At 32.5% G+C, this 24,974-nt stretch overlaps 2 protein-coding genes across 2 annotated transcripts; one reads left to right on the top strand and one right to left on the bottom strand.

The window, feature by feature from the left end:
- The first annotated feature begins 660 nt into the window (after positions 1-660).
- Positions 661-3,984, top strand: LOC129886781 (uncharacterized). Its single transcript, XM_055961627.1, has 5 exons — positions 661-1,201; positions 1,284-1,794; positions 2,038-2,239; positions 2,778-3,254; positions 3,476-3,984. The coding sequence occupies exons 1-5, from the start codon at positions 904-906 to the stop codon at positions 3,869-3,871; spliced, it is 1,884 nt and encodes a 627-aa protein (XP_055817602.1). The 5' UTR covers positions 661-903; the 3' UTR covers positions 3,872-3,984.
- Positions 3,985-14,204: 10,220 nt separating this feature from the next.
- LOC129886772 (uncharacterized) lies at positions 14,205-18,279 on the bottom strand. Its single transcript, XM_055961615.1, has 5 exons — positions 17,857-18,279; positions 17,122-17,632; positions 16,816-17,017; positions 15,241-15,717; positions 14,205-14,879 (listed from the first exon to the last, which is right to left on the bottom strand). The coding sequence occupies exons 1-5, from the start codon at positions 18,203-18,205 to the stop codon at positions 14,427-14,429; spliced, it is 1,992 nt and encodes a 663-aa protein (XP_055817590.1). The 5' UTR covers positions 18,206-18,279; the 3' UTR covers positions 14,205-14,426.
- Positions 18,280-24,974: the final 6,695 nt, after the last annotated feature.

Here is a 24,974-nt window from a genome sequence, read left to right as displayed (position 1 = left end):
CAAAATATTTAAAACCTTTTTTCTTTTAGAATATTGAAATTAATTAAACTTTTAGTTAATATTTTTGTTAGGATCAAACTATCATCGTGTCAAAAGCTACAGAGCACACATCATGAGCAGAATTTTATTTCTTAATCAAACCTAAATCAAGCGACACTTTTGATCATTTGGATTCGAGGCGAAACCCCTCTCCTTAGAGTCAAGTGGCTTTAACTCTAAATAGGGACCCATCACCTAACCAGTCATAGGTAGGATATAGTCACACATGTCTGATGCAACTTATTGTTGTTGGTCCTAATACCAAATACTTGTTAGGATCAAACAATTATCATCATACTAAAAATTACAATTCGTATCAAAAGACAACTTTATTTTTTAACCAAGTTTATCAAGCAAGCGTCATGTTGAACTATGATTCCGATCTTGACTATGCCCCACCCATCACAATACCTCACCATATAATATTATTGTTATTACTAATTAATACACATCACAACAAAACTCATGGTTTCGATATTTTGCCCGATAAAACTAGTTCCTCATTTATATATAGTCTCATAGGTAAACAAAGGGAGCAAAACCATCAAAAAGAGAAATAGACTAACGCAACTTCATGGAAAACATTATTTCTTCATCACTTTGCTCGTCAATGATAAAATAAATTAATTGATGGATCTAGGTAGAACGACGTCTATATCTTTCAAGTTAACATTAAAATAAATACTCAAGTATTGTGGAAATACCAAGTGATCGACAATTCCTCTAACTATTTATTCCAAAAAATTCAAACATACCAAACATAATTATTAATTATCTCTTCTAAGCCTTCTATGCTCTTATTATAAGTTTTGTAACATTGAATTTGAGCAGCACATATTAAGAGAAAACATAAGAGGCCAAACCATGGAACACAAGAAGAACTACAATATTGAAACATGTTCTGATTCTGCTTCCACTGTTACTACACATGAAGACTTCAGGATTAGAATTGAGTCATTTCATGCGCGAGAGAAGGACATTTCTAAGAAAGATTCTGCAGAAAAGAAACTTTCTTGGTTGCGTTCTCAGATAATTGGTACAAATATCAATTTTGAGACACCATTTGGAAAACGTAGGCTTACTTATGCTGATCATACTGCCTCTGGGAGATGCCTTCACTATATCGAAAACTATATCATCGATAATGTCCTTCCTTTCTATGGTATGTTTTTTATTTTACTAGTCACTGGATAATCATTGCATAAATGTGGTATCACCATAAATGATGTTATTCTTTTGTACAGGTAACAGTCATACTAGTGACAGTTATGTGGGATACCAAACAACAAAATTGGTGCATGAGGCAGCGGCATACGTGAAGAGATGCTTAGGTGGAAGAGAAGAAGAGGCAATTATATTTTGTGGTTCTGGTTCTACTGCTGCAATTAAAAGGCTTCAAGAAGTCATGGGGATTTCAGTCCCTTCTATACTAAGAGAAGAAGTACTCACAAAATGCTTTAGCAATGAAACGAAAGAGAGATGGGTTGTTTTTGTTGGACCTTATGAACATCACTCAAACATCCTTTCTTGGAGACAGAGTTTAGCTGAGGTTGTGGAAATTGGTTTGGACGAAAACGGGCTAGTAGACATGGAAGCCTTAAGGGTTCAGCTTGAGTACTACAAGTATACGAATAGGCCAATGTTGGGTTCATTTTCAGCTTGTAGCAATGTCACTGGGATTTACTCTGATACAAGAGCCATCGCTCGTCTTCTTCACAAAAATGGAGCTTTTGCTTGCTTTGATTTCGCAGCAAGGTATACTAATTTAGTCTGTTTCAATAGAGAAAACCTTTTTTCTTTTTTTAGAACTTTCCACGTAACATGTTTAAGACCACGAGATTAAAGAGCATTTTGATACATATAAGATCGAACACATACCAAAGTCTTGTGTATTTTCTTAAACTCCATGTCAAGTAAAAACAATACAAACAAATTGAAACCAAAGGAGTATTTGATATCCTATGTTTTACTTCTTAATTTCCAATTTACATCTTGCAGTGCTCCTTATGCAAAAATAGACATGAGATCAGGGGAAATAGATGGATATGATGCTGTTTTCCTCAGCCCCCACAAGTTTCTTGGAGGGCCAGGGACACCTGGAATCCTTCTAATGAAGAAGACACTCTATCGGTTGAGAACTTCACCTCCATCAACTTGTGGTGGTGGAACTGTTGATTTTGTCAACCCCTTTAATGAAAAGGTAATTTATGTCTAATATGATGTCTTTTTCTTTCTTTTCATCTTCATGTCCTTTTCACCTACAGTTTCTTTGTGTTGAATTTTTTTTGCTCATAAAACATTCGAGTGAGTGTCGTCTAGTGATCAATGAAGTAGTGGAGGGTTCAAATCTCAGCGAAGACAAAATATTCTAGATGATTTTTCCCATTTGTCCTAGTCTTGGTGGCCAAAGTTACCAGGTACCTGTTGCTGGTGGAAGGTGGCATTGTATTCCACGAAACTAGTCGAGGTTTGCAAAAGCAAATCTGGACATAAAAAAAAACATTCCAATAACTTGATAGATGAGTTTGACTGCCATTTGAAGTATAAGCAGGAAACAAACTAGTATAAAATTAAACTTCTGAGCTCTAGCTAATATAAACCACACTAAACTTGCTGTAGTCATTATATATAAATATTGAGAAGAAATTATAATTTTTTCTTCAGAAAATGTTTATCCTTCTGTACATGTTTACTACTATTTCCTTTTGTATGTCCTTGATATAAAATACTTTTACCAGGACACACTGTATGCGGAGAACATCGAAGAAAGGGAGGATGCAGGAACACCACCAATCATTCAGAAAGTAAGAACAGCACTTGCATTTTGGGTGAAAGAGTTCATAAGTCACGAAGTAATTGAAAGAATGGAGCATACCTACATTGAACTTGCACTACAAAGGCTTCTCCCAAATCCTAACATATGGATTTTGGGAAATGTAACAGCCAAGAGACAGGCTGTGCTTTCTTTTCTCATATATACCACAACTTACTCTTCATCAAGTGATATCAATAGTGAGGAAAGCGAGTTTTACTTATGGGGAGAAACAGCAAACAAAAGAGATAAGCCTCTTCATGGTCCTTTCGTCGCTAAGCTTCTTAATGACCTATTTGGTATTCAGGCTAGAGGAGGATGTGCTTGTGCAGGACCCTATGGACATAGCTTGCTCAATGTTGATGAACCTCATTCTCTTGCTTTCAGAGATGCAATTCAAATGGTGAGTCTCCATATACAAATCTAGTCTGATTCACTAAGTTTTCGACATTGCATTTCTACATGTGCAAATATTTTGCTCACAAAAGAACTTGTCCTGTTCACAATGTTTTACATCAATTGCAAGTGCTGATCTCGATAGAATTTCTTTTTGATCGCGTTTAATGTTAATGTCTTAAGTAGTACTACTACATCATTTGACATAAGTTATCTTTGACTTGACAGAGTTATTGTGGAGTAAAGCCTGGATGGACAAGGGTCAGCTTCCCCTACTACATGTCCAAGGAAGAATTTGTGTTCATTCTAGCAGCAATAGAATTCATATCGATTTATGGACAAAGGTTCCTCCCTTTGTACCATTTCAATTGGAGGAGTGGTGCCTGGACTTTCAAGACAAAAGCTTTCAATTGCAACTTTTGCTGCTCACAAATGATGAAAGTATTGAACCATGACACAAAAGAAAACAACCATGGAGGAAGTGCTACCAAGAAAGGTCTTGTTTACAAGTATGTAAAGTACCTTGAGACAGCCAAGCGCATCGCTAGTCTACTTCCCAAGTTTTCACCTCAACGGACGATACCTGAAGATATAGACCCCAATCTTGTACCCTTTAGAGTCTGAAGAGAATTAGCTTGTTCTGATCCTTCTCCAATATGATCATACACTTTGCCAATGCCTGGTTAGTAAATTCAAAGTTGACATGTAATAAACTAAAAGTAGAAAAAAAAAACAATTTTGAATATAATATACTTGTAAAGGAAAATCAAAATAATGGTTCTCAACTTCTCATCATATGAGTTATTGGTTTATCACAGCTTTAACAATGTGTTACATATCAACAGAGTATATTTGGTCTTCAATCTAATCAAATTTGGTTAGTAGCCATATAGACACGTTGGGCCAAGCTAACTCAATGTTAAAGTTAGTTCATTAGGTGAGAATTGCCCAAAATAATAAAAAGCGACAAATATCCACATCCCCACCTGATGTGGGAACTTAACACCTCCACACGTGAGGGGGCGTGTTGAGGATATAGTCTAAGTAAAACAAAAATGTACAACTTATTACAGTTTTGGTTGTTGGTATTCATATCATTGTATCACTCAATCTAAGTCAAGTCAATTTTACCATCAAGTTAATTATCAACTGTCCCAATTAAGTATGTGTTGTTTTTGACAAGAAATAAATGACAGTCAAATTCATTCATTAATCTCTTTGGATTAAAACAAATAGTACAAAGTTTCATAATTGACAAATGTGAAAAGGACATAACAAAACAGCATCATATCCATCTATTTCACCTGATCTCATCTCTATTTTTGCATATGGAGCACTGCAACATCACAACAAATGAAAAATAAGGCACAAAATTAGTTATCTTTTCATGATGTGATCATTGTAACGATTCTTATACGTACTGTGAGTATATAGAACTATATAAGTCAAACTCAATTAGCATACCTTGCCGCGAAATCAAAACAAGCAGTATTAACTTGCAGGTATACTATAAACATCACCACTAGCGGACTCTATTCAATTGCCACAGCAGCGTCAAGTATTATGTGATTCTCCATGCTGTTACTATCCACTGGCTGTAGAATGTTTTGTTGGAATTCTTCGTAGAATTCATCCAAGGTCACAAGTAAATCACTAGACAGAGATTTGAATACATAAGAATGAAAAGGGAACACTAACCTTTATCCATGACAATAACTTGATTGAAGAACTTGATTTTCTAAACCTTGAAGATTATTCTTTATGGTATTCTTTATCTGAGATGGAGAGAAAAAGAAAAGAAAAATATTATAGTTTTAGGGACCATGTTTATTTATAGTTTTAGAAGTGTCTTTTCATGTTGAAAGATATCTTTAATTAGAATGTTTTTTAATGAAAGGTACATTTTCTTAGAATACCTTTTCATGAAAAGATACATTTTCTTATAAGTTTCCATCATAATTATAAGAAAAGGTTCATGAATGATAGCATATCTATGTACAAATATATTAATATGTGAGTCCATAAAAAAGAAAATTACTAACAATCTCCCACTTGGACCATATATATTTATGAAGAATCGTACATATATGAAACTTTATTGTGCACAAACTTTTGTTATCTTAATTAAAATATCTCAAAACTAGGGGTGGGCATAAAATACCGAAAACCGAATTACCGAACCGAATCGATTATTTCGGTATTTCGGTATTCGGTATTCGGTATTTCGGTCCGGTATTCGGTACCTAAATGTTAAATTTCGGTATTTCGGTTTCGGTTTCGGTATTTTATAATTTTCCCGTTCGGTATTCGGTATTTACCGAATACCGAATTTATTTCTATTGGCAATTGGGCCTCCTATAATTATTTCTGTTGGGCCCATTCGTATAATTTAACTATATCTAACCTACCCTAAGTCCCAGCCCAACTATGTAACATACCCTAAGTCCCTAACAGCCCATTAGCCCAATTAACTTATCCATTTCAGCATTCAATATTATCTCTATACTGCCCAACGCCCCAACCCTAATCTTCACTCTTCACTCATCACTCTTCACTTCTGAGTTCACCATCACCACCGCCCTTTAGCTTCACGCACGCCGCCTTCAGCCCTTCACGCACGCCGCCTTCAGCCCTTCACGCACGCCGCCTTCAGCCCTTCACGCACGCCGCCTTCAGCCCTTCACGCACGCCGCCTTCAGCCCTTCACGCACGCCGCCTTCAGCCCTTCACGCCACCATCAGCTTCATGTTCTCCATCAAATATCAAATCTTTTGGAAAAATTTGTATGGAATTAGTGAAATAGAAGTTCCAGGTAAGAGATTCATGTTGATTGATGTCTCTTATTATCCTGAAAATCTGAAAATCTGAAGTGAGTGGAACTGTAGACAAGAACTGTATGGAGGGTTCGACATACAGCTGAGTCAACATGTTTAGTCTGTCTTAGCAACATACATTAGAAGTTGGTATCAGATTTTTGTGTCCATTCTTCACAAAGTTAATTTCTTTTTATTGTTCGACTTCTTTGTGTTTTCAGAGTATAAAGTTCATATTTATTTCTTTCTTGTCAATGGTAAGGAGGAGGAAATTACAATATGCAAGAGTCAGCAAATGATTCTGTGAGCTTCAATATTTATGCTAATGTATTCTGACTTACCTACTCTCCAAGTTTTTGTTTCCCTTTTTTTTCTTCCATTTTTCGATTAATTTGTTTTCTAGAATTCAAATTGGGGATGCTGTTCAATTCCTCTTACCTAGTTAACCATGTTTGTACACATTTACAAAACATAAAATCATTCATTTTTAACCGTGTTTTGTAGGTGTTTGCCCATTGTTCTTCTTCTAATGTTTTTTTTACCTGCTGACTTGTTGTTCTGAGTTCTCTGTCTACTTACTTGGGTCCTTTCTTGATTTGTTTTTTTTCTAATATCTTTCGATGTTTAGATGGAAGATGAAACAAGTCGACAACTAATGTTAAGTTATAGGTTTCCAAGAGAGGTTTAAGCTAACATCATTCTCCTACCTTGCATTTCTCTGTTAATTTTCTTGAAGTATTTAAGATGTTACTCCTTTAATCCTTTTGGTATTATAGTCAGTCATTGAGAAAACTTAACAGCCTCATTGGCTTCTGTCACTCTTTATGCCTAATCTGGTTAATGCTCTTTCCAAACCCCAACAATTACACATCATCTTAATCTGCTGATATTTGGGATTATGATATTTATTAGCTTGTGTTTGTTTAATGGTTACTTCTTGTTAGTCAAAATTCCAGTTTCATTTGCTCATGTTGTTTGTTGTTTATGATATTTATTAGCTTGTAGTGTTGCAGCTTATGTTGTTTGTTGTTGTTGTGTGTTGCAGCTGAATCATTTTGTTGTTGTTGTTGCATGTTGTATGCTGTTGTAGGTGCTGTTGACTGTTGTGTGTAGTGTTGCAGCTTATTGTTGCAGCTTATTGTTGCTGCTGGTTGGCTTATTGTTGTTGCAGTGCAGCCTGCAGCCTGCAGGTGTTGTAGTTTGTTGTTGCTGCTGGTTGTAGTGTGTGTAGTTTGTTGTTGCCTGTTGGTTGCTGCAGGTGTTGTTGCTGCTGGTTGTAGTGTAGGGAGCTGCTGCAGCCTGCAGGTGTTGTTGCTGCTGGTTGTAGTGTGTGTAGGGAGCTGCTTGAGTGTGTTGCAGCTTATTGTTGCTGCTGGTTGGCTTATTGTTGCTACTTGGTGTTGTAGTGTGTGTAGGGAGCTGCAGTTTGTTGGAATTGTTGATGCTGAAGAAGGTGCAACTTGTTGGAGATATGTTGCTGCTGAAGAGGTGCTGGAGAATAGCCATGTAGTGCTCTAACAACTTCAGATTGGTTGTTGTTAACTTAATCTGACTTTGCTGCTGACTGCTGTTGGTTGTTGCTTGTTGTTGGCTCCAAGTAAATTGCATCCTCCAAGTTGCAAAACCATTTTGAGTGCATTAATTTGGTGGTAGTCTCTGCTGTTGTTGTGTGATGTTTCTGCATAAGATGCAAAAATTTGGGTATTACCGAATACCGTACCGAACCGAATTTTTATTTACCGATTACCGAATTACCGAACCGAAGTTTGAAAGTTTGGTATTTGGTATATACTTTGAATTACCGATTACCGAATTATCGAATCTAAATTTTGAAAATACCGAACCGAATACCGAACGCCCACCCCTACTCAAAACAATCTGGTCTATTGATAATACCAGTATAGGATCAAAGTGGTTTTTGTAACACATATATTCGTAACTAAACCCATCAATGGCCACAAATATCAGGAATATCAATGACATAGATCAAATACGTAAATTACATGTAAAATGATCTAAGTCATGTCTATTTTCAACTGGTCCTACTTTATGACTTTATAGTCCAAAATCACTTTCTTATACCTTATGGAGAAAAAAAACGAAAGTAAACTTTTTTCTTTATCAGAGTTATCAATAAAACATGAAATTCATAAATTTCATAAAACTTCAATCTATACAGAAAATAAGCTTTAACATGTCCAAAAACATATATACAATGACAAACTCCCTCTAAAGTGACTCATCATCTAATCTGACAATACCCATATGAGTCACATGCCCATGAAACACTTTAGGCGGCAAACCTTTTGTGAGCGGATCCGCAATCATCGAGTTTGTACTAATATGATCAATTGACACAATACGACTCTGAACTCTTTCCTTTACAACCAAAAATTTAATGTCAATGTGCTTTGACTTTGACGAATTTTGATTGTTCTTTAAATATAACTCAGCAGCTATATTATCACAATAAATTTTCAATGGTCTCTCTATGCCACTGACTATCTGTATTCTAGAGATAAAATTCCTTAGCCAAATTCCTTGATTTGATGCTTCATAGCATGCTACAAATTTAGCTTCCATGGTAGAAGAAGCTATTAATGTTTGTTTTACACTCTTCCAAGAAACAGCTCCTCCAGCCAACATAAAAACATATCCTGATGTGGATCTCCTACTATTAAGACATCTGGAAAAAGCTGAATCGAAATATCCTACGATCTCTAAGTGATTCGACCTTCGATAAGTGAGCATGTAATCTTCAGTTCTTTGAAGATATCTCATAACCCGTTTTGCTTCTTGCTAGTGATCCATTCTCGGATTACTTAAATATCGGTCTAATATTCCCACAATGTACGCTATATCTGGATACGTACAAACTTGTGCTTACATGAGACTTCCCATTGCTGAAGCATATGGGATTTGTACATCTTTTTATTCTCTATGTCCAAATTTGGACATTGGTGCAAACTAAATTTATCACCTTTTGCCACAGATGTATCTCCTAGTGCACAATTTTGCATACCAAATCTACTTAATACCTTTTCGATATAAGTCTTTTGCGACAATCCAAGTATGTTTCTGGTATGATCTCTATGGATCTCTATACCTAAAACAAAGGACGTCTCACCAAGATCTTTCATTTCAAATTTACTGGATAAAAATTTCTTGGTTTCATGAAATAAACCTACATCACTGCTTGCCAGTAGAATGTCATCTACATATAGCACAAGAAGAATAATGAATTTGCACCAACTGAACTTGAGATACATGCATTGATCAACGGTGTTTTCTTTAAAACCAAAAGAGGTTATCACCTGATCAAACTTTCGGTACCATTGAGGGAATGCCTATTTCAAATCATATATGGACTTCTTAAGTTTACACACAATGTGTTTTGAATTTTGAAACTCAAAAGTTTCTGGTTGCACCATGTATATTGTTTCTTTAATGTCTTCATTGAGAAATGCAGTCTTTACATCCATTTGATGTAGCTCTAAGTCATATTGAGCTTCAAGTGCCACAATGATTCTAAAAGAGTCTTTCGATGAAACTGGCGAAAAAGTCTCTTTAAAATCTATGCCTCCCTTTTGAGTGAATTCCTTGGCAACTAGACGTGCTTTATATCTTTTGATGTTACCTTTTGAATCATGTTTGATTTTGAAAATTCATTTACACCCAATCAGTTTCGATCCTTGTGGTAACTCAACAAGATCCCAAACGTCATTATCTTTCATAGATTTCATCTCATCTTTCATAGCTTCAATCTATGTAGCCGAGTTTCTACATGATTTCACTTGGCTAATAGTTATAGGATCATCTTCTAATCCCATATCAAAATTATGTTCTTGGAGATAAACAACATAGTCATCTGAAATTGCATTTCTCCTTTCTCTGTTAGATCTTCTTTTAGGCACTTCAACTTGAGGTGATATCATTGTGTTTTCTATATAATCCTAATTTACAGGTTGAAGAATATTTGGTAAAGATACTAGATCATTTTCACTAGCAGAATGAATATTATCAAATTCATCTTCAAACACAATTTATTTGTTTTGATTGCTCCCTTCATAATCAACATCCTCAATAAATTTGGCATTCCCTATTTGGAAAAAGGATCTGTTTGAGGGGTCATAAAACTTAAAACCTCTTGACCTTTCTGAGTAACCTACAAAGTAGCAACTAACAGTTCTTGAATCCAATTTCTTTACATTAGGCTTGTAAGGCCTTGCTTCATATGGACATCCCCAGACATGTAAGTATCTAATACTAGGCTTCTTACCAGTCCACAATTTGTACGAGGTCTTAGTTACTTCTTTGCTTGGAACTCTGTTTAATATGTAAACTACAGTTTTTAGTGCTTCTCCCCAAAGCGTTTCAGGTAAAGAAGAATGACTAATCATACTTCTTACCATATCTTTAGAGTTTGATTTCGTCTCTCAGATACACCATTTTGATGCGAAATTCCTGGCATAGTGTATTGAGGTACAATTCCACTTTTATTAAATATTTCGCAAAAGGCCCTGGACTTTGTTCACCTGATCCATCATATCTATCATAGTATTCTCCTCCACGGTCAGATTTGACAGCCTTAATTTTCTTGCCTAATTGAGTTTCAACTTCAGCTTTGAAAATTTTAAAAACATCCAATGATTGCGACTTCTCTTGAATTAAATAGAGATTCATATTGGGAGTAATCATCTATAAAATTAATAAAATGTTGTTGACCATTCCATAAAATCGTAGGGAAAGGATCGCAAATGTCTGTATGTATCAACTCTAAAGGTTCCTTACTCCTATAAGCACATGTTTTTCTTATATTTGTTTGTTTTCCCTTAATGCATTCTATATAAATTTTAAAATTTGATAAATCAAGGGAATCAAGAATTCCTTCAAACACAAGCCTTTGTATTCTTTGTTTTGAAATATGACTCAATCCCTTATGCCATAACATTGATGAATTCTCATTTATTAATCTGCGCTTAGTACCAAAATTGCTGGAATACAGGTTTTCATTACTATATGAGGCTTGACGATTTAATTTGTATAATTTATCAATTAGAGTACCAGTTCCAATAATATTAGAATTTTGAGAAATACTAAAAATTTCATTTCCAACAAAACAAGTATATCTAGATTTGTCGAAATAAGAATAGAAATTAGGTTCCATCTAAATGAAGGTACAACAAATATTTCCTCTAATTCAAAATAAAAATTAGTATCTAATTAAATTCTAAAGACACTGATAGCCTCCAGAGCTGCCTTATTTCCATTACCCACATAGATGTATCTTTCAGCATTAATTGGCTTTTGATCCCTTAGGCAATCCTGCATAGTGACATTTACGTGAGTAGTTGCACCCGAATCTATCCACTAAGTATCACTAGGTACCATAGCCAAATTAACTTCTGAACAAACAAAATTGAGAAGTTTGCTTCTTCTTTTTTTCACGCCAAGCAGTGTATTTGGAACATTCTTTCTTCATGTGATCAAGTTTCTTACAAAAGAAACAGGGCTTTCATCCTTAGGCTCCAATGTTTCTTTGTTTTCAGTTTCTTTATCCTTAGTCCATTTTTCGCTTATGTGAAACAGCTTTATTTTCAGAGGTAGACATCAGATGAGCATTTTCAATTCTCTCTTGTTTTAGTCTGTCCTCTTCTTGCACACATTGATCTATAAGCTCATTCAATGTCCATTTTTCCTTTGAGTATTAGATGAAATTTTGAATTGACTAAATTGTGCAGGAAGAGAGATTAAAACCAGGTGCACAAGTATGTCATCAGACAATTCAAGTTAAAAGGTCATGAGTTTTGTCACAAGATTAGATATTTCCATAATGTACTCTCTTATGTTTCCTTTACCCTTATATCGCATTGAAACAATCTTATTAAGAATAGTACTTGTTTCAATCTTTTCATTAGCAGCGAATCGGTCTGCGATTTCTTTTAAGAAACTTTTGCCATCTTCATTCTCTGTTATACTGCCCTTAAGGATTACGGAATTGAGTGTTGCATCATCACAAGCTCATATGATTTGATCACTCTCACTTTTCATATGCAGACATTTGTTCATTAGTGCTAGTTTCATTCAAGTCCACATGACGATCAAATCTTAATGCATAGTCAAGATCCATGCAGCCAAGCACAATCATGATGTGCTCTTTCCATTTCTTAAAATTTGTGCCGTTAAGCATAGGAATGTTGTTCATATTGACAGATATAGAAGACATTATAAAATAAAACAAGTAATTCTCACAATTAATCAATCAAATAAATCATGTACATGTGAAGATAAGTAAATTAAATGAAGTTGTAGCAAATTCAATAAATAATTTAAAATACATTTATCAAACATACACACATACACATAAAGGTGGGCCCATCTCAAGATACATAATACAACATTATCATTTAGTCTTTGGACTGAAATAATAACTTTTAAGTGGTACTCTTATACATAGTTCATAAACATTGATTACTAAAGCGGCCTAACAATATGCCTTTCTTTGGACCGACATATTATTAGCATACATTACAAATGTATCACCTATTCATGACTATCCATAATCTGGCCAAAATAATCTTCCTTTGGGATAATTATTTCGCATAGATATAACATGTTTACATGTTCAATGTAAATAGAATTTAGGAAATAGAGGTTACTTTGGCAACATATTGTTTCAATTTATTTATTTAAGAACCAAAATCATAAAAAAAAAAAAGAATGGCACCAAAATAAAATAAAATTGGGAAGTAACAAAGTTGACCGAATTCTTCTATTGAAAAACTTAACAGAAAATAAAATTATCTTAAAAAGAAGAAGAAACTGCTTCTCAAAAATTGTTTAAAGGGTCTCAATTTTAAATGCCGCTTTGCGTCAAAATGAAAATAAAATAAAAATAACCAACAACAAACAACCAGAGGATTCTCATTTGTTCCACTAATGACAAATAGAGAAATTGCCTCTAAAGGATTCTTTAACAATGCTATACTTTGGATTATATATCCAAAAAAAATTTATATACAAAGGAAAGAACCGAAGCTTCAAAGCCTTGTTTTAAAAAAATAAAAATTGAAAAACCGAGGAACAAATCAGTGCTTTAAAGCCACTTTAAAAATTGAAAAGAAAAACAAAGATCAAAACAAAGCCACTTTGAAAATTGAAAAAAAAATAGCATTAAATTCGATAACAATCAGTGAAATCTTAGATGACAATACTTCTCATGGATCATTAATGTCTCTATATCACGTCTAATAATCTAGCAAGACCGTGCTCTGATACCACTTGTTGGAATTCTTCATAGAATTCACCCAAGATCACAAGTAAATCAATAGACAGAGATTTGAATACATAAGAATGAAAAAGGAACACTAACCTTTATTCATGGCAATAACTTGATTGAAGAATTTGATCTTCTAAACCTTGAAGATAATTCTTTGTCGTATTCTTTAGCTGAGATGGAGAGAAAAAGAAAAAAAGTATCTTCTGATTTAGGAATCATGTTTATTTATAGCTTTAGAGGTGTTTTTTCATGTTGAAAGGTACATTTAATTAGAATGTCTTTTAATAATACCTTTTAATGGAAAGATACCTTTTCTTATAAGTTTTCATCATAATTCTAAGAAAAGGTTCATGAAATGATAGCATATCTATGTACAAATATATTAATATGTGAGTGCATAAAACAGAAATTATTAATATGTTTTACTTGTCTACTTCAACAATTTAACTCGTCTGAATTCAGTTCAATATGTTCATTTGACATCCCTAGGATATAGCAACTTGTTGACTTGATAGAGCAATTGGTTTTGCCCATCTTCATGGCTTCCCACTTGTACTTATAAAGAGTATCATGATTGTGTTTTACTAATTAATTTAAAAAGCACTTTTATCAAATATTAGAATAGTGATTTATGCTTAGCCAAGATTTCAAATTAGTGCTTCACGAGAAAAAAAAATGTTTTTTTAAACAGACTAATAAAGGTGGATAGCTATGATTTCCACAACCTTTTATGTAGTGCATTACACATTATTGCAATGTCACCTCACATTAAGGAATACATTAGACAACTTTATAAAGACAAAAACACAAAAGCGCATGTGAATTGATCAAAATTTAGATTGTCAAAACATAGTAATTGTAAGTGATTTAACCAAATAAATACTTGATTGATATTTTCTTAAAGAAAATACAAATACATATAGAACACGTTAAAGAAAAACGAATAAGGCAGTACTACTCCTGCCATCTTCTACTACTTTTAGTTTATTACATATCAAACTAGATTTTGCCCAACTAGACATTAGACAAAGTTTATTTTCATATACATATTATATGGAGACATAGAAGAAGCTTATGCTCTTATTCATCAGACTCTAAAGGACACAAGATTAGTGTCTAATTCTTCAGGTATTGGCCTTTGATGTGGGAACTTAGGAAGGAGGCTAGCAATGCGTTTGGCTGTCTCAAGGTACTTTACATACTTGCAAATAAGGCCTTCTTTGTTACTATTAGTGCATAATCCTTCTACTTTTGTGTCATCATGGCAATTATTATTGCCACCACTTAGGTTCAATTCCTTCATCATTGGTGAGCCACAAAAGTTGCAATTGTGATCCCTCCCACCCATAAGAGCTTCCTTCAAAGCTTTCTTCTTGAAAGTCCAAGCACCACTCTTCCAATTGAAATGGTACAAAGGGAGGAACCTTTGTCCATAAATTGATATGAATTCTAGTGCTGCTAGAATGAACTCAAATTCTTCCTTGGACATGTAATAGGGAAAGCTTATCCTTGTCCATCCAGGCTTCACTCCAGTATAGCCCTGTTATGTCATAAGACAACTGTCAGATCACCTAAAAGATAATTATATGTAATCGTCCATTTTATGTCATTTTTAGCAGGTTGAAACAGAACGATACATTTCTATATTAGAAACATTTTTAATTTTAAATATCTTATTTTACCCTTGATGACATGACTCTATAGTCACGTAAAATGTGTCTATGGAATAATTTAATTTAGACCACGATTTTCAGAAACCCTTCTTTCTTTCTTCAATTATATGTCCAGTCAAACACCATATATAACTTAAATTGAGATAGAAGGAGCAGTAATATTATCAAATCTCTGTAATTTGCATTGTCAGTGTACATAAGTTAAATCCTTTAGTCATGGAAACTCACCATTTCAATTGCATCTTTGAAGGCAAGAGAGTGAGGTTCATCAACCTTAAGCAAGCTATGTCCATAAGGTCCTGCACAAGCACATCCTCCTCTAGCCTGAATACCAAATAGGTCATTAAGAAGCTTAGCCACAAAAGGGCCATGAAGAGGCTTATCTTTCTTATTCCCTGTCTCTCTCCATAAGTAAAGCTCATTGTCTCCACCATTGCCATCACTTGATGAAGAGTAAGTTGTAGTATAAATGAGAAAAGAAAGCACAGCCTGCCTCTTGGCTGTTACATTTCCCAAAATCCATATGTTAGGATTGGATAGAAGCCTTTGTAGTGCAAGTTCAATGTAGGTGTGCTCCATTCTTTCAATTACTTTGTGACTTATGAATTCTTTCACCCAAAATGCAAGTGCTGTTCTTACTTTCTGAATGATTGGTGGTGTTCCTGCATCCTCCCTTTCTTCAATGTTCTCCACATAGAGTGTGTCCTGATAATTTTATTGCATATCAAGAGTCTTTTAGCTTTAGAATTATCATAACAGTCATATTTTCTCAATTTCAATTTGTTTGTCTTAATAACAATTTGAACGGTCAAAAGATATTTTCTTTCAAAACATTTATAAAGATACTATGTCCAAATTTACATTAAAAATAAAGATTCTATGTCCAAATTTACAGTAAAAATAACTAGTTAAGTTGACCCTATTACTCTGAATCAAGTCAAACAAACAAAGGGAGAGTAATAATTAAGCATACAAAAATTGATCTTTAGCGGCAATAACTTAATTACCACTAAATATATTCTTAGAGGCAATTATTAGTGACAATTACTCTCTCCGTCCCATATTAGTTGTCATGTATATTAAAAATAGTTGTCCCAAAATAGTTATCAATTTAAACAATCAAGAGAGAATTAATTATATTTTTCAACTTTACCCTTACATTAATTATTTTAGTATTAAGAGGCACATAAATAAATAAAAATTAAAGAATTAATGAGTATATTAGTCAAATAAGCTCCTAATTAATATTTTCTTAAAAATTGTGCAAAATTTTATCATGACAACTAAAATGTGACCGAGGGAGTACATGCTAGAACTTTTTGTACATGTTCCTAAAATCTATAGAGACATTGGATCCAATAATAATTAACTAGTGTCAATAAAAGTTTTAACAATTTTTGTTAATGTGTATATTTATTGTTGCTAAAAGTTATTTCTATCGTAATTTCTTATCTCCTATATATTTAATTATAACGTATTTATCCTTTAAATATGACGTACCACTTTCAATATCATGGTACCAATAAATCTAAGTCAAAGTCAATAATAATCACTAAAAGTACAATTGTTTGGCCGTCTGAATTCTTTGATATTTTTTTTCTTTCAAAATCAACAGCCACAAGATCTATTGTTTTAGAAGGAAAATGACAAGAACCACGTGACATCAATAAATGGCAGTCAAATTCATCCATCTTGCCCTTTGGACAAACTTGTCACATAGTACAAAATTTCATAATCAACAAAAACTTTTATTATAATAGGTTATATACTGATAATATAAAATTTAAATCCAAAATTCATTACCTTTTCATTGAAGGGGTTGACAAAATCAACAGTACCACCCCCACAAGTAGATGGAGGTGAAGTCCTCAATCTATAGAGTGCTTTATTCATTACAAGAATTCCAGGTGTGCCTGGACCTCCAAGAAACTTATGAGGACTAATAAAAACAGCATCATATCCATCTATTTCTCCTGATCTCATCTCTATTTTTGCATATGGAGCACTACAACATCACAACAAATTAAAAATGATACACAAAATTAGTCATATATTTTCTTGATATACTCAGTATTATCAGTATATAGAAGTCAAACTCAATTAGCATACCTTGCTGCAAAGTCAAAGCAAGCAAATGCTCCATTTTTATGAAGAAGACGAGCGATGGCTCTTGTATCAGAATAAGTCCCAGTAACATTACTACAAGCTGAGAATGAACCCAACATTGGTCTATTCGTAGACTTGTAGAACTCAAGCTGAACCCTTAAAGCTTCCATGTCGACAAGGCCATTTTCGTCTAATCCAATTTCCACAACCTCAGCTAAACTTTGTCTCCATGAAAGGATGTTTGAGTGATGTTCATAAGGTCCAACAAAGACAACCCATCTCTCTTTGGTTTCGTTACGAAAGCATTTTGTGAGTACTTTTTCTCTTAGGACTGAAGGGACAGAAATGGCCATGATTTCTTGAAGCCTTTTAATGGCAGCAGTAGAACCAGAACCACAAAATATAATTGCATCTTCTTCTCCTCCTCCTAAGCATTTCTTCACGTAAGCTGCTGCTTCATGCACTATTTTTGTTGTTTGGTATCCCACGTGACTATCACTGGTATGACTATTACCTGTATCAAATAAAGAACACTTTTCAATTTTGTGGTCCTAAATTAAAGTTATGTCAAATATTTCAAAATGCCCTTTAATCTTGTCGTCTTAGACATGTCATGTGAAAACTGAAATTAAAGTGTTGTCAAAAAAAAATCATTCTTTTTGAAATAGACGAAAAAGGAAAATACGTCATTTTTTTTTTGAAACGGTGGGAGTATAAAATTAAGGAAAACGAACGTACCATAGAAAGGAAGGACGTTATTGATGATATAGTTTTCGATGTAGTGAAGACATCTTCCAGAGGCAGTATGATCAGCATAAGTTAGCCTACGTTTCCCAAATGGCGTATCGAAATCGGCATTTTCACCAATAATCTGAGAACGCAGCCATGAAAGTTTCTTTTCAGCAGATTCACTCTTAGAAATAGCCTTCTCCCTCACATGAAATGATTCAATTCTACTCCTCAAATCTTCATGTGAAGCAATTGAAGAAGCACTACTACTAATAGAACTACTAATATTATAGTTCTTAGTCTTGTTGTTGTTGTGGTCTCTTATGTTATCTCTCAATATTGGCTGCTCAAATTCCATTTTGATCAAAAAGTAATACAATAAAATGGAGAAAATAAATAAATAGAAGGAAAAGGCTTAAAAATTAAGTGAGAATATTGCTGTGTGTGTTTGAGATGATTGAAAGTGCGGGGTATTTATAGGACAAACTTTAGGAGAGAGAATTAAATAGCTAGACGGATAATCATGAAAAGAACATTATTATTTAGACTACACAACAACCCAACAAAGTTCACACCAAAAATAAACATATTTTAATTTTCTATTTTTACAATTTTTTTCTAGAATAGTCTCAGATCTTTCCTACTAATTGTGACTTCGTATGTTCCATTATACATAAATGGTTTTAAATATAGTACTTTCTCTCATCTATATTAAGTGAATTGTTGACATTTTTTTCATAATTTAAAATAAGAGAATTTTTCAAAGTAGTGAATTATTGGGACTTTTTATCATGTATACACTTTATTTAATAAGGTTCTTAACTACTTTATATTTTCTAGTAACATATACTCCTAGTTCCTTTCATGTCTTTAATTAAATATCCAGATTGCTCGTGCCTAGGCTAAATTGGATTAGGTTGTTTTTTTAAATTAAAGTTAAGATTTAAATTAACAATCAAAATTGTAAAAAAGTGATACAAAAAATTTCTTTTATTAAATGAAATGACAAATTATTAGTTTCAAATATCTTATTAAACGAAGTTTATAAATAATCGAAAAAGATTCATTGGTTTTTGTTTCTAAGTTGTTGTTCCCTTTTGACTTGTTTTATTCATGCCATGTTCAAAATTTTAATTTACTAGCTTAATTATTTATTGCATGCTTGACGAAGCTATTTCCATTATTTTGCACCCATCGATTTATCCAAAATAATATATTGTACATTATTCATGCATCTACTCATAATTTACTTGGTCATGATTATGAGTTGGAGGTATAACATAAAAGCGTGTACAACTAATATTTAAGAAATTTTCAATGGAGAATTTGTTTGAGAAAAGCTTTGGTTATTTTAAAAAGTTTGTAAGTATATTTTAAAAGGCGCTTACAAGGAAAATATTCCCTCCGTTCATTTTGCTTTTTCTAGTATTAATGAAAAGAACTAGGAAAATATATATATATATTTTCCCTCCACAACCAAGCATTGTGACTTAGGGTCTGTTTGGCCAAGTTGTAAAAATCAGTATATTTTGAGAAGTATTTATTAAAAGTGATTTGAAAGAGTAGTAGTTTATTTTTGATAGTACTTTTATTAGTAATATATTATTTTAAAAAATATTCTAATAGTCAAAATTATAAAAATAAAATAAAAAATTATTATTGAATAAATAATCGTAAGTGTTTTTTTATTAGTAATATCTTGTTTGGTCAATATTTTTAGGGATAATTCCCTTCAGGTTTCGCTAGCTCTATAACACTCACTTTCCTTGTGGTTAATTTACGAAATTACGTTTACCTTCCTTATTTTAATTTTTTTTGTAACCATTCTTTAAATCTATTAAAAATAATATAAATTAATTACGATTTTACAAGCTTGCCCTTCTTTATATTAATTTATTTCATATTCATATTATAAAAAATAACTTACTTAATAAATGTTTTTAAAATAAATCAACATAAATAAATATTATTCACATTCTTAAGAATCGAAAGTCCTCTTCTATCCTAACTTCCACGTTCTTGTTCAATTTCTCTTTATTTTTCTTGGTAAAAATGGTGAGTTACCGTGAATGAAATCACCAGTGAATTAATTCACTTTACTTTGCAACGACCTTTTATTTTTGTTTGGTAATTAAAAGAATACGTGTATATATACATGATACATTATAGTTCTAATTTATTTGTGCTGATTTAGTATTAACTTATTTGTGTTGATTTATTTTTAAAGTATTATTAAATAAGTTATTTTTTAATAAGATGGGTTAATATGAAGAAATTAATATAAATAAGGAAAAAAATTTCAAATTTTAATTACTTTATATTTATTTTAAATAAATTTAAAAAATAGTTAAAAAATCAAAATAAGAGAGGTAAGCGTAATATTATAAACCACAGGAGAGGTAAGTATTCTAAAACAAAACCTTAAGAGAGGTCTCAGAAATTATCTCATATTTTTAAAAAGTATTTTAACTGTCAAATCATGAAAAAGGAAATACTGCAAAAAACTAAGTAATTTGGTAAATGTAATTAATTGATATGTGTAATTCTTATCTGAAAAAGAACATTTTGTTTTTGGAGAAGTTAATATAGCTACTCATAAATACTTGTTTTTTTCACCAAAAGCTTGATTAAAACACTTTCATTCACTAGAATTATTTTTTCTCGAAAAATTGCACTTTTATTCTTTTAAAACCGTGACCAAATAAACTAGGCGAAATGACCTAGAAGACCCTTGTACTTGGCTCCGTTTGTTACCCTTATACTTACGACTTTGCCAATTGAAACGTTAAACTCACTGAAACACAATATTTTAAACTCTTTTTGGACAGCTCAGTAGTGCGTGAATTACAACCGATTACACATCAATTTCCACGTCATTTAAAACTGTCACATGAAAAATTGCATGTTAAAAGTCTAAAACCTCATATTTCATTTTCTCTTTGTTCAAACAGATCCACATAATTTTCTCATGCTAATTTTTGACCTTTTGATCCCATGATATTGTCGATTATTGATGGTATTTAAGTGCGATTTTCAGTCTCTCTTTTTATGTTTATTAACCTCGTCTTAATCTAGAATAATATCTGTTTTGTTCATTTAAAACTGTCACATGGAAAATTGCATGTTAAAAGTCTAAAACCTCATATTTCATTTTCTCTTTGTTCAAACAGATCCACATAATTTTCTCATGCTAATTTTTGACCTTTTGATCCCATGATATTGTCGATTGTTGATGGTATTTAAGTGCGATTTTCAGTCTCTCTTTTTATGTTTATTAACCTCGTCTTAATCTAGAATAATATCTGATTTGTTCATTCTTTTTTTGGTCTTTGATTTTTGTGCATGTCGAATTTTAGTCTTTAGGAATTTTATAAGAATTATCGTGGAATTTTTTGAAATTTTGCTTCTCTTTTTTGTGTGTGTGATAAAATTGAAGAAAGTAGAAATCTATTTTCTTGGTAGTTGATGAAAATGGAGTAGGATGGAAGAATAGTTTTTTTTTCTGGGTGTTTGATGAAAATAAATAAATAAAAATTCTAATGTGATGAAATTGTAAAAAGAGAATTGTTTTTTTCTTGGTATTTGATGAAATTGGACAAAATTGTTATATTAAAAATGTTAAAATTTGTGGATCTAATCAGAAGATTAAGGTGGAGGAGAAAGTTTTGTGAAGAGTGATTACTGAAGAGATATTTATATAGGTGGTGGGACAGATAAATAAAGCTAAACAGATGAACAAGCATCAAAAAGATAAAATCAAAAAATTTGAAGAAGAAAATCGACTAATAATGAAGGATCTGCGCAAGTAAACGGACCTAGAAAAAAAAAGAAGAAGAATAGCAGGAAAAAAAATTAATGGGGAAGAAATTTGAAAAGAAAAATTGAAGAAAAGGTCAAATTGAGCTCAAATTTTGTTCAATAATGATGTTGGACTAATTGGGAAAGAAGATACATGTTATAAAAGTCAAAAGTGACCAAAATTGGTTTTTCAAGATGGCTCAGCGCATAAAATATGTGTATCACATGCACATAAGACAAAAAACACCACATAGGATGACATATCACCAAAAAGATTTAAATTATTGTGTTTCAGTGAGTTTGAGAATTTAATTGGCAAAACCATAATCATAAAGATCCAACTTACAAACGAAGTCAAATATAAGAATCTTTCAGATCATTCCAACAATAAACTATTATTGTTGTTCACCGCACTTAAATGGCTTTAAATAGTAATACTATATATGTTTGTTTCATCATATATAATACTAGTAAACTTGCTTTCTGTCTCATCATATATAATACTAGTCAACTTGCTTTCTTGGATTCAAATGGAATGAAACTTCTCATGAATTTTTCAAATTTGAGAAAAATTATAATATCCATTCCTACATTTCATGTCTTAATATTTAAATTTAAAAGTTAAAATGAATTAATATAATCATATATTATATAAGCTCAGTATGATATAATTATCTAATCATCTAATCGATAAAATTATCCAATCATCTAATTATATTACTCACTTTTTAAGGGTTGATTGGATAAATTTTTAAAATAAAATAGACATGAGAATTATCTTTTCTAATAGTGGTTTTGCTTACAATTATTTTATGTACTTTGACTATTTTATTATCTTCTTTTTTTTGTTTTCTTCGATATTTATATTAAAGTTTGATTAATTCAAACTCGTGCCGCATAGGACTCCACTAAAAAAAAAGTGCTTTTTATCAGAATTTTTTTTTTACCCAAAACTCTGGCACAATCTCTTCCAATGCACCATATCCCGTAACAACAAACGGCCCATGCATGTTACTATCAATAAGGCATTTATGTGTAAACTCTAAAGACAGAAAAAAAAAAAAAGAAGCTTATATTTGAAATAAATTCTAAGTTTAATTTTTAATTACTATTTTTTTCAGAAATCCCTCTCGGTCCTTATCCTGAATGAAAATTTATTACACATAATATAGTACAAAAACAATAAATTTTATTCTAAAATTCACTCTATTCACGACTTAGTAGGAGTCAACTAAAATATCTCTATGCAATAACTGAAAGCTACCGTACTTTCTTTGTCAATAGCGCCTTAAATTAACTGCAGCATGCAATAAACAACAATAACATATCCGTGATATTTCACAAGTAGAGTCTGGAAAATGTAGGGTGTACGTAAATTTTATCACTATCTCATGGAAATAAACAGAGTGTTTTCGAAAGACCCCTCAGTTTAAAAGTATCAGTCCCAAAAAAAAGAGAGCAATAGTATATATACATATCATAGCATGCAAATTCTACCAGACAAGAACAATATCAATAGCAAAATAAAGTGATAATCAAAGAGCAATAACAATACAACTATATTAGCACGCCTAGACCTAAGACCAACCCTAACCCATCACAGGGCAAGACAACAGTTTATCCGTACTAGCCTTCTACCCTAATACGCGACCTCCACTCCTTTCTATCTAAGGTCATGTCCTCAGTAATATGAAATCGCGCTATATCCTGTCTAATCACCTCTCCCCAATACTTTTTCGGTCTACCCTTACCCCTCTGTATAACCCCAGATCCAACCGCCCACACCTCCTAACTGGAGCGTCGATACACCTCCTCCGTACATGCCCAAACCATCTCAGTCTCTCTTCTCTCATCTTGTATGCCACAGAGGCCACTTTCACCTTCTCCCGAATCGCTTACTTTTTTCCACAGACTTACTAAAATCACTTACTTTTTTTATGTTCTTTTTAAATTATTATTAAAATCAATTTTAGAGTTAAATCGGATTAGATTGCTTTATTAAATGAAATGATAAAGCATTATTTTTTAAAATGTTAATTAAAATTTTAAAATTAGTTTCACTATTATAAAACCGAAATTTATAAATATTTGAAAAGGATGCATTGGTATTCATGTTGATGAATGCAACAAGTCTGACATTGATGGTTAATGAGATGGGTGATCTCCCTATAAAGTTTAGACAATCCTCCTCCCTTTGAGCTAGCTTTGGGGGTGTCATGAGTTATGACCAAGACCAATTTCAGCATGGTATCATAGCAAGACTCATCTCACCTGATGTTGAACCTCCAAATTAAATTGTCCACGCTTCAGATGTCTAGCTCTGCATGTGAGGCATGGGGTATTGAAGAATAAAAAAATCTCACATTAATTGTTAATGAATTATGTGGTCTCCTTATAAGGCTTGGACAATCCTCCCCCTTTGAGCTAGTTTTGGGGTGTGAATTAAGCCTAAGATCAATTTCAAAATTTGTTTCTTGGATATAGTGGGTATGAGGAGATGTAGAGGTAGGTCAAAAAAGTATTGAAAAAAGGATGATTAGACAGGTACATGACGCACTAGCTTCAACTGACAGATGACATAATTTTAGATAGAAAGGTATGTAGGTCATGAATTAGGGTATAGAAGGTTATTAAATAGTGGAGTGTTATCTTGCTTTTCGACAGTATTAGTTTAGTGGTAGTATGGAGCACCGTGTCTGTCATAGTATATATTAGCCTTATTCGGCATAGTTTATTGCTTCTGATATCAATTTATTACCATGTATGTTGTTTGAATTGTTTCGATCGTAACACTATTTTATTGTTGTCAATGTTCCTTTTTCCTTAGTATAGTTGCCATATTTTATCACTGCTTTTTTTCTTTTTTATGATAACTATTTTAATTTATTGTGTTTGAGTCTATGATTCTTTAGATAACCGTTCTACCTTCACGAGAGATATAAATAAAATTTGTGTATACTACTCTTCATAGAATTCAATTGTGAAATTTTATTAGATATATCGTCGTTGTTGTTGCATTGTATTTGCTTCTAAGTTGTTGCCTTTTGACTTTTTTTTAGTCATGCCGCGTTACGTTCAAGATATACCTTGCTTATTTTATTACATGCTTGACGAAGCTATTATCCAAAAAAAATATTGTCCACTATTCATGCATCTAATTTTCTTGAAGACTCAGAATTTACTTGGTCATGATTATCGGAGTTGATTATGATGAGTTGGAGGACTTGAGATTATAAAACTTTCTCAATAGAGAATTTGTGTGATTAGAGGCAGGTCGAGGATTTGAAGTTAATGAATTTTTATAATAATTTTAAATTAATTTATAATGA

This window comes from Solanum dulcamara, chromosome 1 (assembly GCF_947179165.1).
Source record: "Solanum dulcamara chromosome 1, daSolDulc1.2, whole genome shotgun sequence".
Taxonomy (NCBI): domain Eukaryota; kingdom Viridiplantae; phylum Streptophyta; class Magnoliopsida; order Solanales; family Solanaceae; genus Solanum; species Solanum dulcamara.
The sequence above is the reverse complement of the archived record's forward strand: the minus strand, read 5'-3'. Positions and strand labels throughout refer to the sequence as shown.

What these genes read in the sequence shown, in the direction of transcription:
- LOC129886772 (XM_055961615.1), bottom strand. Translation starts at nt 18,205, where the DNA reads ATGGAATTTGAGCAGCCAATATTGAGAGATAACATAAGAGACCACAAC. An exon ending in TGCTTTGACTTTGCAGCAAG is followed by an intron (nt 17,018 to 17,121) that starts GTATGCTAATTG and finishes GTGATGTTGTAG; the next exon opens with TGCTCCATATGCAAAAATAG. An exon ending in TCAACCCCTTCAATGAAAAG is followed by an intron (nt 15,718 to 16,815) that starts GTAATGAATTTT and finishes TAAAATTATCAG; the next exon opens with GACACACTCTATGTGGAGAA.
- LOC129886781 (XM_055961627.1), top strand. Translation starts at nt 904, where the DNA reads ATGGAACACAAGAAGAACTACAATATTGAAACATGTTCTGATTCTGCT. An exon ending in TCAACCCCTTTAATGAAAAG is followed by an intron (nt 2,240 to 2,777) that starts GTAATTTATGTC and finishes TACTTTTACCAG; the next exon opens with GACACACTGTATGCGGAGAA. An exon ending in TCAGAGATGCAATTCAAATG is followed by an intron (nt 3,255 to 3,475) that starts GTGAGTCTCCAT and finishes TTGACTTGACAG; the next exon opens with AGTTATTGTGGAGTAAAGCC.